The 16,701-nt window shown below is 40.7% G+C and overlaps 1 protein-coding gene across 1 annotated transcript in view; it reads left to right on the top strand.

Moving 5' to 3' along the window:
- obscna (obscurin, cytoskeletal calmodulin and titin-interacting RhoGEF a) overlaps positions 1–16,701 on the top strand; it is a 42,986-nt gene that overhangs the window by 22,348 nt on the left and 3,937 nt on the right. Inside the window, 35 exon segments of the mRNA XM_083888168.1 lie at positions 41–2,257; positions 2,356–2,428; positions 2,511–2,605; positions 2,687–2,799; positions 2,897–3,097; positions 3,559–3,641; positions 3,837–4,010; positions 4,088–4,247; positions 4,359–4,460; positions 4,583–4,747; positions 4,871–5,029; positions 5,485–5,662; positions 5,755–5,868; positions 6,298–6,465; positions 6,937–7,039; positions 7,126–7,255; positions 7,338–7,443; positions 9,088–9,196; positions 9,268–9,404; positions 9,496–9,608; positions 10,088–10,256; positions 10,512–10,599; positions 10,818–11,018; positions 11,118–11,178; positions 11,258–11,335; positions 11,427–11,599; positions 11,716–11,742; positions 11,845–11,997; positions 12,208–12,253; positions 12,352–12,429; positions 12,744–14,502; positions 14,722–14,850; positions 14,965–15,087; positions 15,613–15,780; positions 15,881–15,986. Of these exon segments, the coding sequence (XP_083744294.1) occupies positions 41–2,257; positions 2,356–2,428; positions 2,511–2,605; positions 2,687–2,799; positions 2,897–3,097; positions 3,559–3,641; positions 3,837–4,010; positions 4,088–4,247; positions 4,359–4,460; positions 4,583–4,747; positions 4,871–5,029; positions 5,485–5,662; positions 5,755–5,868; positions 6,298–6,465; positions 6,937–7,039; positions 7,126–7,255; positions 7,338–7,443; positions 9,088–9,196; positions 9,268–9,404; positions 9,496–9,608; positions 10,088–10,256; positions 10,512–10,599; positions 10,818–11,018; positions 11,118–11,178; positions 11,258–11,335; positions 11,427–11,599; positions 11,716–11,742; positions 11,845–11,997; positions 12,208–12,253; positions 12,352–12,429; positions 12,744–14,502; positions 14,722–14,850; positions 14,965–15,087; positions 15,613–15,780; positions 15,881–15,986 (8,059 nt within the window).

The raw sequence follows: 16,701 nt of genomic DNA, 5'->3' as shown, positions 1-16,701 counted from the left end.
TACACATTTTGTTATTGAGTTTTCTCATTCTCATCCATAGCATTACAATCTAGTCCACCAAAGGCAGAACCTCCCACTCTATTACCTCGAGTAAAGGGCACTGTTTCCAAAACATCTCCTACTCCAGATAATGAGAAGCTGAGTCTCCAAGAGGCCAAACCTGTTCCTCCAGAGCCCAAAAAGAGAGCTAATAGGAAAGCATCTATGACAAATTCAGAAAAGGATGTGGAGGCTATAATAGATCTAAAAAAGACTGTGCTGAAGGTGGGTAAAGAAGACCATAAGGGAAAACAGCCTGTCAAGTCTGTGGAGGAAGACTTTGACATTGTACCGAATATAAAACAACTGGAGAAGGAAGAAGATAAAATATGTGAGGTGAACAACAAACCAGAGAAGCCAATAAGATTATTTGAGAAAGATGACAGGATTGTCAGGAACGCCAAAGAGCCCAGTAGGTCTTTGGGAACAGAAAATGAAGTTTTCCTGGAGAAACAACCAATAGGTGACCTGAAAATAGTTCAGTCAAAGAGAATTTCGGATGACATTGAACAACAGAAACAGATGTTACTGTGTCAAGAAAAGGAAAGTGAAGCCAAGCTGGGTCTAGTACAAACTGAAAAGTCTTCAGAGAAAACAAATGAAGTGAAACACCCAGAAACACATGGGTGGAAGGACAGTGACGACATAAAACGACCTGGGAAGCCACAAGAAGAGATAATTGGAAAAGAAACATCAACAGATGATAATGGTAGGTCCCCCGTGAAGGTAGGTCAAGCAGATAAGACAGAAGAGGAGCCTTTAAAACCCCCAGTAAGATCTAAATTTAAGCCAGCAGACGGGAAACAACCTATTATATGTATTGTCAACAAAACTGAGGAGTTTATTCCCAAATCATTAAAGGCTACAGTAAATGATTCGGAGGACCACAAACATGCAGACTATGTGGAACAAGTGTCTATAGAGGAAGAAAGAGAGAAAAAAACACTGGAGCAAGTCTCTGTACACCACCTTGACAAACAGTCAAGAGAAGAATCAGAAAAGCCCTCAGTAAGAGAGGATGAACATATCTCTCCAAAACCACCATTAAGGATTAAAAGCAAACCAAGAGGAGGAATGGAAAAACAAGAACTAGAGAAAAAACAAGAAGAAAAAGGGCCAACAGTGAAAAGTGTGGTGAAAAGAACAGATTGTCAGGCAACAGAACAGTTGAGACCTGTGGATAATGAGGAACCCAGATTTGAGAGGAAACTGTCAGCCCCACTAGACACTGAAGTAACTGATGAAATAAAGCATGCTGTGAAAGCTGAAGAGAAAGACGTGAACACCAAACAACTGCTCCAACAACCAGTAAAACCCATGAAAAAAGACCCTGAAGTTGACCAGGAAATAAAGATTGCAGTTAAGCCACTGAGAAGAGAGGAAGAGAAAAAAATTATGGAAGATGTTCCCCTTCTTTACCTTTCAGAAGATGAGACTTTCGGAGAGGCTTTGACAGAGATACCAGTGGAGCACAGTAAGGATCAGCCCATTGGCTCTTTGACTGTAGGGTTAAATCAATCCTCTATTCTTTCTCCAGTTCTTGCACTCCAAGAGGAACAGCCCCCCCATGCTGCTTCACCAGAGGTTGACATCAGCACTGAATTTGAACCACAAATGCAAGAGGCTGCAGTCAAAATCCAGGCTGCCTTTAAAGGCTACAAAACAAGAAGAGACATGCGGCCTGTCTTCACAGAGGTGTTTAAGAACCAGAGTGTAGATCTTCATAGTACAATCACTTTAGTGTGTATTGTAGACGGAAAACCCAGCAAAGTACGATGGCTGAAAAATGGCACGCAGATCAGTAATGACCACCGCTGCCGTATTGAGACCACAGAGAATGGTGTGTGCACACTGGTGATCAAAAACCTCAAAACCCATGACACTGGGATCTATACCTGTGAGGTGGTGAATACGTTTGGCATGACTTCATATAATGGAAACATAACAGTTGTTGAGCCTCTGCAGCCGGTTCCTACAGCCCAGAAACCTGTACACCCACCACTTGCTGCCATAACTCCTCTGCAACTTGCTCCAGTAAGGCCTGAGGCGGAGGCTGACACACAAACCCAGAATCAGATTCCCACCTCAGCTACAGATGATGCAAACTATGTAGAAAGTGTGAATGTCTCTTTGTGGGAGGCCTTCAACCTGACAGAGCAGGATACACAAAAGAATCTCCAAAAGAGGAGAGGATCATCTCTCATTGCTGCCTGCTCCAGTGAGTAACTCGCATATAATATTCAGTGTGAATATGAACAAATGTATGGATTTTCTTGGTTATATTCCAATACAATACATATGATCTGCTCTCAACAGTGTCAAGCCCTTCAGATTATGACACAGCTCCTGACATAATGGAACCTGTTGAAACCATCCCAGCGGTTCCAAGGTCATACTGCAGAAGAAACTGTTTTTTTTGTTCACAAATGTTTGCTCATAAAATTATCCATGACATTTTCATATTTTGACAGGGAAGTTCCAAAGCCAGACAATAAAGTACCTCCCAAGGACAATGAAGAAGAGATAACTGCTCCACAAACTCCTATGAAACTGCTGAATGTCATAGGTGAGCATTGTTGATTTTGCTGGTTGTTTTCATCTTCTATGAATACTTGCGTTTATAGATATCTTCCTGTGTAATTTGCAGGGGCTCAAGGAATCAAAATGAGGTCACCATCTCCAAAGCATCATCGTGCCCACACACCCTTAACTAGTACTGTGTCTGGATCAGAATCAGAAGGAGAGGAGAATAACCAAGAGGTACTTCTTGTATATAATATGATATTAGTGGGTTAATTTCTGATGTAACAAATGTGAGAAAGTAATAATTAATGTATGTGCTTTGTTTCATGCTTAGGTCTTTGAAATGTATGTGGCTCGAGCTGACTGCAGCCCAACCGGTGGTAATAAGGACAGTTTCATCCTCAAGGAGGGGCAGTTTGTAGAAGTCCTGGATTCTTTTCATCCTGACAGCTGGCTAGTGAGGACCAAACCTACTAAAACTAACCCTGCTCGACAAGGATGGGTGTGTCCAGCCTATCTGGAGAAGAGGAGAAGGGTAGGGTGTATACATCTAATTCTGAATCATTTAAAGCTGCAGTGTGTAACATCTATCACCAAATCACTGCTAGCGTTGCTGCCAAGGAAGCGGGCAGTGATATCAGACTTGTGAGTCTGCAGAGCATTCTGTGAAGATGACTCCAGGTCCATTTTCCATCCATGCTCACAATCCTGATTCAACTGTAAAGCTTCCTCCTTCCCACCACTAGTTGTGACATAAATCATAATCATCTCTGTGTTCACCCCAGAAATGTTGCCACAGACACTAAAAGAGAACACTGATATTATACTGAGATGGAGGAATGTAGTGCTGATAAGCGTTGTGTGAACCCAATCTAACAATGGTTTACATGTTAACATATATTTCAAAGTTTACACTGCAGCTTTAAGTTTGTGCTGTTTATGACACAAACACAGACATTAACATTTGTTATGTTAAACATGGCTTGTTTAAAACAGGAGACCTTCCCACAAATAAGAACACCTCAAGAGGATCTTGATGAAATTGGGTCTACAGTAGAAGAATACAGAAGAGCTTTGAGGTATATTGTTCTGCAGATTTTTCAATAAACTAAGAGGAACCTCTCCAAAAATCAGTCTAATAAATGTTATGAGTCAGGTACTCATGATACAGTATGCATATGAACCAACTTGATGCCTGTTTGTCCAACAGTTTGGAATGTATTTGTTTTACTTCCAATTTCTTGTGTGACTATTCATGTCCAATCTATCCACAGTCAACTGGTCCAAGGCCTAATCAATGGAGAGGAGGAGTTTGTTAAGGAAATGAAGATGTTCATCTCTCACCAACTAAATTATTTGGACTCTAGTCACAACGTGCCCGCTAACATCCTCAGCCAGAAAGAGATAATTTTCAGGAACATCAAGGACATTGTGTCTTTGCATGAGAGGTAATACACTCACAAGAAAAAAAATATTCTAGTTATACTGCCTCTACCTATGTTGACTCTCATTTGCCTTATTCTAGGTCAGTCCTCCCTGGTCTAAGAGGCTGTGAGACAGACGATGACGTGGCCATGCTTCTGATCAAGCACACTGAAGACTTTGAGAAGTATCTTCACTACATCATGGGACAAGCACTAGCAGAAGCTTGTGTCAATGACAAAGCTATGCAGCAGTATTTCAAGGTATTCACAAAATCTGCTCTTATTTAAATGATAAAAAAAATACATTGTTCAGCAGCAGCATTATTGCACTGATCTAATTATCTTCATGTAATGTTGCTCATTACATTTCAGGAGTTAACACAATATGGTCAGTCAGATGAAACCATCATGGATGCACTTACTTTCCTCCAGAGACCAGTGGAGAGGATTCAAACCTACCAGGGTTTACTGAAGGTCAGTATACAGTTCCATTTGTGTATAAATTAATAGATTAGCCACACACTAGATTTGTTTCTTGCAACCCACAAATAAGCAGGATTAAATGTATGTCACCATGTACATGTTACTTCTGGCAGGAGTTAATCAAGAACAAAGCCAAGAGTGGTCAAATCTGCTGTCTGTTAGAGGACGCCTTCTCTACGGTGTCCTGTCTTTCTTTGAGGTCTGACAATCTGCACCAGGTATCGCTCATTGAGAACTACCCGGCTCCTCTAAGTTCCTTGGGTGAGCCTGTGCGACAGGTAAGTACAGACTCGCATGTTTTCATTATAAACTTTATAAAGATGAGACAAAATAAACATTCTGAGAAACATAAAGACAATAAACCTGTATTGTCTATTCATTCCCCCCCCCCTTTTGTCCAGGGAGTCTTCACAGTGTGGGAGGAATCTCCAGAAATGAAGACGGCCTCTAAAGGGCATCAGAGACTAGTCTTTTTTTTCAAGGAGTGTATTGTCCTGTGTAAACTGAAGAGAGACATGCGCATGAACAGTGTCACCTACGCCTTCAAGAACAAAATGAAGGTAAGAGTAACAATGTGGTAAAACAAAAATATTTCAGTACCACAGTTTCTCAAACGTGATACTCAAGATTCAAGAGATTTATTTAAATATGATTTATTTACCATTTATACATGCTCACTTACAGTAAAATTGCTGAGGAATTTCTCTGCAGGCCTCAGGATTGTTAAAAAAGTAGAAACAGACTAAATGCATAAACATTGAAAGCTATTAAATCTGTACACAAAATAAAAATACAATTAAATACCCTCAAAAAATAATATTATAAACACAAAAAACAGCGCTCCCTGATGCACACTGTAACATTTATGGGAATAGGCTGCAAATGTTACAGTTATATTGCACTTGGTCGATGTATTGCTCACGTCATTTGCCATCAGAAAAAAATGTGCCTTGTGTACAGAGATAGTGTTCGGCCTGACTCATCTTTCTCATTCTCACGCATGTGATCCATCTAGATGAATGATGTGGAAATAAAGGAGAGTGTTGGAGGAGATGAGAAGTCTTGGGGGTTATGGCATGAGCACAGGGGCTCGGTGCGGAGGTACACACTGCAAGGCCGCTCTGCGCTGGCTAAACTCCCGTGGCTCAAAGAACTGAAGGAGCTGCAGCAGCGCTCCAGTCTGCCCACTAACAGTAAGTAAAAGTGAACACCAGGTAAATGTACTGTGATTTTTGTGTCTTTACCAAATGCTTTATGTGTAATTTCTCTGTTTGTGCATCAATAGGTCCACCAGTGTTTGATTCGCCACTGTCTGACTGCACAACAAAGATAGGACAGACAATTAAACTGACATGCAAGGTCACAGGATCACCCAAACCAGTGGCCAGCTGGTTCAAAGGTCAGAAAAATAAGCCTTTTAAAATCATATATCAACGCACCTTTTTTTTTTAAATCTTATTTTTGTAATTAGAGATAACTTTAGCTGGGCACGTACACTCAGTAGCCACATTATTAGGTACACATGACACCTAATAAATTGGCACCTGATGTGATACACCTCTGCCGCTGTAGCTTATCTGCTTGATGCTTCAACATCAGTAATGCATTTCCACTAACAAACTGCAGCTCACTGTTTTTTGGAACATTCTCTGTAAACCAAGAGATGACTGTGTGTGAAAATCACAGTCGGTCTGCAGTGTCTCATAGCAGCCTGTCTGGCACCAACAACAAGCATTGAACAATTGCATTGAGTTGTCAGCAGTTAAATAGGTGTACCTAATATAGCGAGTGTATATTTACAGCATTAACCTATGTTTCTGCTTCTCAGATGCTCTTCCTCTGGAGGATGACCCCCGTCACATCATTACAGCAGACCGGTCTGGCACCTGCAGTCTCGTTCTAGACAATCTCACTGCGGAAGACTCTGGACAGTATACCTGCTATGCCACCAGCTCCATGGGCACTGCTGGTACTCTGGCGAAGGTTGTGGTGCAGGGTGAGTCTGTGGATGCACCTGGGCCTCCAGAGTACACTGCTGTACTAATTACTACTGCTATACTTCAGTTGCTATTAGTATTAAAATGACATCTATAACTTTACTTCTGCTAGAGTTAAGGATTTTTCCACTACTGCTATTATGTAACATTTGCTTTGTGTCATTACTAATGTTGTCACTATTGTGTTTATTTACCCCTGCTCTATTTACCACTAATATTGATACTACTTTACATGTGTAGCTTATATACATCTAGTACTGTTGCTGATTAAATTAAATTAAACTACTATGACTTCTACACGTGTAATCTAATCATACTCCTGTTTTACCTGCAAATGTTTTTTGGTTTTTGAATCAGCCATTTTTAATAGTTAATGTCTGTTATTAAATGTATTTAGATTTTAAATGAATACAATATACAACAATGTGCAACAACAAACATCCAACCTTTTTTTACATTTTTTTTTCCAGCTCCACCCAGATTTGTGAGTCGCCTGGAGAGTGCTTGTCTGATAGAAGGAGAGGATATCCAGTTCACTTGTTCCACGTTCAGTGTTCCATTACCACGAATCAGGTAACCCATAAAAAGAAAGAAACAAAACAACAGCAGTTGTAGAGTTTTTCATTTTTTGACACTGTCAAATACACTATATTTTTAAGGTGGTTTAAAGATGGCAGAGAATTGACTGACCAGCAAAAGTATTCCATCCTGAACGACGCTCGTAGTGGAATTTTGTGTCTGACGGTCTTCAGTGCAACAGTAGTAGATATTGGGCAGTATGAGTGCGAGGTATAAACTGAAGATAACAAGCATGATTACTGTCAAAGATCTTCTTTGAGATATATTATGACAAATATTTTCTTTTGTGTAGCTGTGGAATGAGTTGGGCTGTGTCAAGTGCAAGGCGGGTCTGTGTCCTGCTTATGTGCCAACAAACGACACTGTGACTGATCAGTCTCAGGACTTACCACCTAAAGGTAGGATTGGGAGAGCTTCTGAAGGTAAATATCTTCCACACATTATGGAAACCAACAGGGTTTTCATGCGGTTGGTCCACACTTTCTCTTTGTGTTTGACAAGGGATGAAGCACATGCCATTGTCCACTTTTTACTTCAGTTCTCGTCACCCTTCGTGCATCATATCATGTGACACCCCTTCACTTCACAGCAGTTAGCATCAAAATCCAACTACCACTCATCCATTCAGTCAAGTTTATGCCATTTTGAGATTTTACTCACTTTTCCCTAATTTTCCCCCCATTTCATACACACCCATGTCAACTACCAAACCAGTTATCGCCAGATCCTCTAGGGTTATGGCATGAGATTCAGCTTTCAGATGAAGTATAAGTTTATGATGCAGTTGCTACATGTGTAACAAAAGCCAAATAACATCAGCTAACTGCAGTATATTTGCTAAAAATACTAAAGGGGGCTACTGTGCATTACTTTTATTTTAAGCATTTCTACGATTCTCCTTCATTGCAAGTGAAGGTTAATGTAAAATTCATAAACTATCTGTGTCTCTGCTGAATGCAAGTGCTGGTGATTAACTGAGTCTTACTGACTGCTGAAATAAACCTTTAATTAAACATCTTTTCGAATTAATCCATCTAAATTTAATCTGCAGCATTTTGGTTCTGAAAAAACAAACAGATGCTTAACGATGACCTTTCTAACTACGCATATACTCTACAAGCTTTTATTTGCCATAAACCTATAGGATCTTGTGGATACTATTCAACATTATTCAACACTATACTGCATTTCCCAGCATTTCTTTCATCCATGAACAGACATTGATACATTTATTGTATGAATGTTTTTTTCTTTTTTCATCGTTTCCATTTTCCACACAGAACATCAATTGAAACAGTCAATCATGTGACTCAGTTAGACTCATTCAATAATTAGCTGAAGTGCCATAATTTTTCACCTTCTGATAAAGGTGTATACATATCCTTAATTATGTAGTGATTATCAAACTGTGCTTTAGTATTTGTTGATTTACTGTTACCATCATACAGTGTTAGCAATAAAGCTGGTATAATTAAACACATGATAGGAGTTCAGTGGAGTTCACTTAAATGATGTTATGGACTATAATGTTCTCATTCACCTATTTTTGTTTTCTGGCTTGTGGACACCAGTTCATCATATTTGTCCTCCCATTTTCCATAACCTCATGTTTTTCCATCTTCCCTTTACCAGTCCTAAAGAAGGAAGTTCCTCACATGGACCGTTCCATGCAAGTCATCATTGTCATGATAATAAATAACCACTCAGCATTCCCCTTTTTCCATTTCGCCAACGCATGCCCAGCTAACTCTTCACATCTACGAACACAAGATGGTCATGTGCTGGACAGGTGTTCCCTTCACACCCATGCAGGTGTGGGCATAATGCTCACATCCTGTTGATGAGGTGTGCTTAGGTAAGGAGTGCAATAAAATTGCTCATGGTAAGTAAGGTAAAGTATACTGTTTGACTTTTCCTTTTCCAAAGTTTCAGTGCACATTCATTACAATAACTGTTAAGAGAAATGAAATCATAATAATGATATAGTAATATTACAGTTGGTCTCCTCAAATTCTTTCTGACTGACATTTTGGTTTTGATAGATGCAGACTCGGAGGGCTGGTCCACTGACTTTGTAAACAAATGGTTACAGACTGATTTAAGCCCCACCTCCATTGTCAAGATGCTTCTCCCTCCAGAATACACTGAAAAGTAAGTTAAGGAAAACATACCATATAGACCTTATATATAGTAATGTAAATATATATCCTCTTTTTCTTCAGAACACAGTATAGCACTGAGGAGACTGTTCCATATCCATCACCATCCATGGATCTTGCGGTGCAGCTGCCTGTATGTTACCCTGAGGAAGTGGAGGAGGAGATTTACCTTTCAGAACCAATGCAAGATATCACAGATGGTATTTCTATCATAAGAGTAAACATAATATTCTCAAGTATGACTCCTATCAAATGTAGTATGATCATCAATTGATCTAACTTCCTGCTTAGCTCCTCCCTCCATCCAAGTACCCACTGAAGACGTGTATGTAGAACCGGGCCAAGCAGCTACATTTGTTGCCATCATCACGGGGAGACCTACTCCTAAGATACAGTGGTACAAGGTAAGAGCAAAGTCCATCAATGATTTTGAAATGGCATTGGATGCAAGGGTTTTTGGTATGACAAAAACACTTACATTATTGCATTAAAAAATGTTATTGTTTAATTATTTTTATTAAATAAAGCCTTGCTGTAGTTCATGCAAGACATGGTAGTCATATTTCTCATCTGTAATCAACTGACAGCAAGCTGACTGCCATCTATTCACGCTTCAATCATATTTAAACAACACTTCTCCCATTCATTTCTTGCTACACCTATGCTGCCTCACACTGCTGCCACCACCACCCCAGCCTCCACTTTTCTAGATCGGGGTCTAAAATGCTATTCAGTGTCTTGCATAGGTTCGGGCTTGTACAAGGGCCCTCCTTGTTTGACTTTATAGTCCTAAACCGGTTTGTTTCATCTGTGAATTGAGAAAACTTCCTAAAAACAGATTTCCTTCTTCTCACTTTTTATTTTTTTTATTCTGTGATTACAGGATGAGGATGAGATTGCAGCCAATGAGAATGTGGAGATAGTACAGCATGGTGCTCGCTACTCACTGACCATTGTTTGCTGTGAGGGGGAAGACAGTGCCATATACACCTGCATTGCCTACAATAACTCTGGTCATGATTCTTGCCAGGCTCAGCTTACAGTGGAGGAAGGTGAGACAACAGTATACATAAATTACTTTAAAAGTTACTGTTTTTATTTTAGATGCACATTAATGAAGATGACGTCTTCTTGACCACAGATCACTGCTTGTTGTGTCTTAATCATGATTATCATGTCAGATAGTTGTATTGTTGCCAGTCCACTGAACAGAATTGCAATTGGCTATCCTACTTCAAACAAGTCAGTGTAATGAATTTTGAGTCTTTATGGTGGACCAGATTTATTCACAGCTTGTTTCTCTGTAGGTCCACTGGAGTGTCAGGAGAGAGAGGTGGAGCTGTGCAAGAGGAGGAAGTTATTCGCTGTCTATGATGTTCATGAGGAAATTGGAAGGTGAACCTTAATATAAAAGTGTGCACCCTACATTTTCTTATAAATAATGAACTTGTATAGTAGAAGCAATCCAAGTTACATTTTAGTACAATAAATATCAGTAGAAAACATCAGCAAACTTGCATGCATGCTTCTCATAGGTGCAACTGTCATAGTTCAAACTTTTCATGATCTCCCCTGAGATTTAACATGACTGCAATCATCCTTCTTGATTTCAGGGGAATATTTGGGGTGGTGAAGCGTGTTGTCCACAGACGGACTGGTGAAGTCTTTGCTGCCAAGTTCCTGCCTCTGCAGAGCAGCACTCGAACAAGGGCCTTCCAGGAAAGAGACTTGCTGTCCCGTCTGGCTCACCCCAGAGTGGCCTGTCTGCTGGACTTCTTCTGCACCAGACGCACTCTGGTGCTGATCACAGAAATGTATCCTCCCTGTTAAATATCACAAGATTATCAGTGCTTTGTTATTTGTCAAGCTTCTTACAGCTGATTTATGCTTGAGTTCTTTAATACCATGTCTAGCTGTTGCTCTCATGGACTTCTGGACCATTTATTATTGAGAGGATCAGTCTCAGAGAGAGAGGTACAAGCTTACATTCTGATGTTTTTTTCCTGCACATAATCAATATGGCTGTTGACTAATATTCTACATATTCTTTCAGGTTCAGTCATATATCCAGCAAATCCTAGAGGGTGTTGGCCACATTCACAGCATGAACATCTTGCATCTGGACATTAAAGTGAGGTTCCCTGTACAGTAAACATTAATTATAAATATTGATTGTTGTATTATTTTTATGCAGTTCTCAAATGTATTCATATTTCTTTCAGCCTGATAATATCCTGATGGTGTATCCACCTAGAGATGAAATCAAGATCTGTGACTTTGGGTTTTGCCAAGAAATAGACACATCCAGACACCAGTACAGTGTGTTTGGTACACCTGAGTTTATTGCACCTGAGATTGTTCACCAGGAACCAGTCACAGTGGCCACTGATATTTGGTGAGTCATCAGATTAAATGAGAGTTGAATCAGATGAATATAAATGTGTGTTTTTATTCCGCACTAGTCTTATTTGTAGCTTTAAACAAGAGCTAATCATTTCTTATCTCTGGTAGGGCTGTGGGTGTTATAGCCTATCTATGGTATGTATAACTCCACTTGTAATACTCTTCAAATTATTCAAATCTTAAGTTTATCAAAAAGCTGGTTTAATCTACATATTTTTTTCTTCTTTATCTCGACAGCCTGGTGTGTCGATGTCCTTTCTTGTGTGAGACGGACCGCGCTACGCTGCTGACAGTCGGGGAGGGCACCCTGAACTGGGACGCTCCTGATGTCATGAACAGGAGCCTCGAAGCCCAGAACTTTCTCCGCCTGGTCCTTCAGCCAGATCCAGAGTAGGGGGCCTCTTTTATAATACTGAAACCTCCACTTCAAACCAGTCCCACTACAAAATTTCACCACTGCCAAAAATACCATTATAGGATACTTTTGTTTAATTTGATTCTTCATTCAAGTATGATCTGGTAGGGCCCATCTAAAAAACTTCACCCATACAACACTTATTTCCAGTTGCAAACTAACGCGTGCAATCTTCCTTAACATAGGAAGCGACCGACTGCCTTTGAGTGCTTGAGCCATGAATGGTTCCAGGTGAGAGAGAACACATCGCAACAAAATAGATGTTTTCAAATATACTACACAAATGCAAGAGCACAATTAAAAGAGCAATTCTTTCAAACTGTTTTCAGGATGAAAATGTAGGAGAGGATACTGACGAAATCAACACAAAGGGTTTGAAAGCATTCATCTCAAAAGTAAAATGGCAGGTAAGTGGCCTCTTGTATTATTTACTGAAACCATTCACTGTATATAAAAATGGATGTAGCCCTCTGGTAATAAAGCACACCCTGTGAATGACAGCTTGTACTGTCCTATAGGTATCTGGTAGCAGGTGATGTCTGACAACTTTCTGTTTCATAAACTGATCGGTCGAACCAGATTTGGTTTGCAATCAGAAGATTACATCCACTTTTTATAGATGGTTTATTACTGAAAAGAATCATCTTGAAGTTTAACATTACATATACATGAATCTCAACACACAATATAATGTATCTAAGATAAAACCCTGGATCCCCAGCGTTCTTTGACCCGCATTGGCTCAGTTCTCATGTTGAGGCCCATCCCTGAGCTGCTGAATGCTCCCCTCAGAGAGAATGCAGTGACAGTGCCTCGCGAGCTCCAAGAACACAGCAGCTCTTCTCTGAGCAGTGGCTCATCATCAGAGTTTGATGAAGCAGACTCTTGGGGCTTTTTCCATCACTACAGCCCAACTGAGGAGGAGGAAGAGGAGGACACAGATGACGATTATGATCTTTTAACGGAGAGAGCACAGATCCCTGTGCCTTTTGCCAAGCCCCCTCTACATGTAGAGGAGGAGGAAGAACTTTCATTAATAGAGGAAGAGGATGGAGAGATGGTAGAGAGAAGGAGTTCCCTAGAGCGCAGTATAAGCAGACAGTCGGTTGTGTCATCAGAAGCGTCATTCCAACAGACACCTCTGATGGAGCGTAAGTTGAGTAAGGACAGTAATCCATCTCTCAACCTGTCTGACTGGGAGGAGGGTTCAGGAAGTGACGGAGGTCGTATCCCTCGGGGCAGCGTCATCCGAAGCACTTTCTACAGCACCTCTCATCAGCTTTCCCCTCTGTCTGCCAGACACATGACACTACGGGACAAATTCAAAGCCAAAAAGCAGGAGAGAGGACGCAAACCACTTAGAAGAAGTTTTTCAGGACGCCTCAATGAGCCTCTTATTGAATATGTAGAGGATGAGACTGAAACAAATCGAGGCCAAAGACGGGGATCAATCCAGCCCTCAATACAGAAATCCTGTTCCTTTGACAGTGGAGTTATTCTTGCCCATGGCAACGTACCATCTCACAGGAGGAGCAGGTCCCTTGATGAATATTCACGGCGATCACCCAGCTCGCCCAAGCGCACAAAGCCAGGTGAAGAAGAAGGCTCGCAAAGTCTTAAGGAAGATTTCACAGATGATGAAGTGGCAGGGAGAGACTTCCTGGCCATCCCGAGTCCAAGTCCACGGCGACCCACAAGAAGAAGAAGAGTCCCTGCCACTCCTGTGCATGGGACACACACACTTGGAGGAATATCTGTTCGCTCAAACTTCATGGCTGGAGACAGAATGAGCATTACACTGGATGAGGAACGGACAGAGGGGGGAAGTACATTTGCTGGCTCCCAAGGATCTCTGGCAGAATCGTCTATTTTGGAGCATGGTGGCTCAGAGTCTTCAAGTAGACTCGGCTCCTATGAGGAGCTTAGTCACGATCATCTCAGAGGAAATTACAGGTCAGAGGAGAGTGAAGACTATGATCGGCGAGAAACTCTGGTTTCATCATCCCCCTGCTCGTTCGCAGAAGTCATACCCAGAGGCTTGCCTCCTCAGGCACCACCGCGTAATCGCACCCGTTCCAATCCCAATTTATCTACATCTAGCAGAGGTCAATCAGGCCCCTCTTTAACACCGAGCCCAAGTCCCAGCCTCTCTTCACTCCAGCCTCCAGAGACGCCTCCAAGGGCCAGGGGAAAGAAGGAAAGCTCCGGCCTGCAGAGGCACGCATCTGCTCCAGCTTTGGAAATTCGGCTCCCCACAGGAAAGTCACCCAAGCTGGGACTGCTGAAGATGTTACGCAGGCAGTCCTGGACTGGCCATTCATACTCCCAGCTGGAGAACACAGGAGAGTTAGGACCCACACTGGGTGAGATCATGAAGCCAGATTCACCCAGCATGTCTCTGCGGAAGAAAATTAGAGCTTCAGCCTCCAGCCTGACCAAACTGTTTTCCAGGTCTTCCAGTAAGGAGGATGTGAGTAAAGGTGAGTTACTGCAAATTATAGTCATTTTATTTTCACAATTAAACATGAAATGGTGTGTAGCAGCATCCATAAACAGAATATTACATAGAAACATTACATCTTATTGTATATACCCAATCTCTCTTTGAGGTTTGTTGTACATTTTTCTTGTACCTTTACTACAACAACAACAACAAAAAATGGCTTGTTCCTCTTGCTGTTGTTCGTCCATTACAACAGGGCCGATAGTTAAAGGATCAGTTCCACTCCCACCTGAAAGGGAGCATCAAACTGGTCTTGAAAGTCCAAAAAAGAGGACCTCCAAAATCCTGCCTTCTCTCAAAATACCTGGATTCAAAAAGACAAAAGGTTGTGAAGAAACTACAGCATGGAGAATATGTAGTTCTTGTCAAAAATAGCTGAAATCGTTTCACCATCCTTTATCTTCAAGCCTGATTGTTTATTTGCTTGTTCTACTTCCAGTTCTCCCAGTCCGTCCCAACAAAGCTGATGTGCTCCTTTTGGATGGAGGCAGAGTCCTGGTGGTCTGGAGACCAGTAAAGTCCAGTGAGCCTGTCACCTACTGTGTGCAGTACAGTACAAATGGTGTGTTAGCAGAGATGATAACAGAAATTATTTGTATTTGTTTATGTTAAATTACATTTTTAACGAAACGAACTAGTATTTTTTGGACATGTATCTTATCAGACACGTGAAGTTGTTTGTAATGACTCATTGCCTCTTGTATCATTCTTTTCATGAAGGTGATGGCCACTTAATCTGTGATTAAATGTGAATATTGTGGCTTTGAATTGAATTGTAGTCTTGGAGAGAATTTTAAAAAATTACATGTTTTAGTGTTGCAGAAACCTTTAATATTGGAACCTACTTTTGAAGATGACAAACCATTGTCACCTAAAAATTGCATTCTGTCCATAATATAATATGTCTGACTATTCCTTATTGGCAAGTATGTAACACCTTACTTTATTTTGAATAAACCAGACTGTATTGTTTTAAGATTATTAAGTTAAAGGCTTGAAAAAAAACCCATAAATATCTCCCATGACCCACCTGTGACTGTTCTATAGTATATCATCACTTCACTGTAAATGTCACGTGTCTGTGCAGGTGGTGAGTGGACGGTCCTGTCAGAGGAAGTGACTGATAGCTGCTACGTGGTGAAGGATTTACCAAGAGGGCTGTCCTATGTGTTCAGAGTTGGCTGCATCACTAAGACAGGAGCAGGACCTTTCAGTGATCCTTCTGCACCTGTTGTTCTGGCAACTCACCCTGAAGGCAAGGGAACTTACTCTCTAACACATGAATGTCATTTTAATAGTCACGTATATTTAGTGTCTTTTATAAAGTAAATGCGGGACTAATTCTTTTTGTATAGAGACTCACATCTCTCTCATTCAAACTGAGACCTTGGGGTCAAAGGCCACTGGATCAGAAGGACAACCTCCACATAAGAGCTACAGCTTCCTTTCTGAGATCAACAGGTGGGATTTTAAATAAGTATTTGTGACAATTTGATGGAAGAATGGATCATATTGTTTGTTTAGTTTTAGCTGATGTTATCATTCTGCCTGTGTTTAATATTTATGTAACATTATGTGTATAATGTGTCCTTCATCTGCAATCGGCCTCTGTCAAGCAACACTATCAGACCTGATGGAAACATTTTTGTATATACACTGGCAGTAGTACTGAGGACAAGAAGCATTAACCCATACAACTGCTGAAGGAAACTTCTTTGTGTTTTCAGTCACAGTCCAGTCTTTTGCTGTCATCCTGCTTTACTGGTGCAATGTTGCTGTTGCCTCTTGACATAAAATGCATTTCTTCCTGTGTGCAGAGTGGGAGATCTGAGCATCACTATTACGAGTTGTGATATTATAATTAATACGCTTAATCATCATTGTGTAAACTCATTTAACAATTGTATGAAATATTTTTTTATGTTTTTTTATTTGTTTATGTTCATAAGATACTCAGAACAGCTTTAATGAAATACTGTTATTCAGTATCTGTATATTTATAAAAAATAATATCCTTTTATAACAAAAACTGAGGTTAAAACAGTATTTTTTTTATTTTTATTCAGGGTCACAGCCAGATCCAACGTGCATTAGATCAAGAACAGTCTTGTCTCACACCTCCCATCATTTCCCGGTCACCCCCAGCTGCCATACAGCCTACCTTTAACACACTCCA

This window comes from Microchirus variegatus (assembly GCF_963457635.1).
Source record: "Microchirus variegatus genome assembly, chromosome: 4".
In the NCBI taxonomy this organism is placed as follows: domain Eukaryota; kingdom Metazoa; phylum Chordata; class Actinopteri; order Pleuronectiformes; family Soleidae; genus Microchirus; species Microchirus variegatus.
The sequence above is the reverse complement of the archived record's forward strand: the minus strand, read 5'-3'. Positions and strand labels throughout refer to the sequence as shown.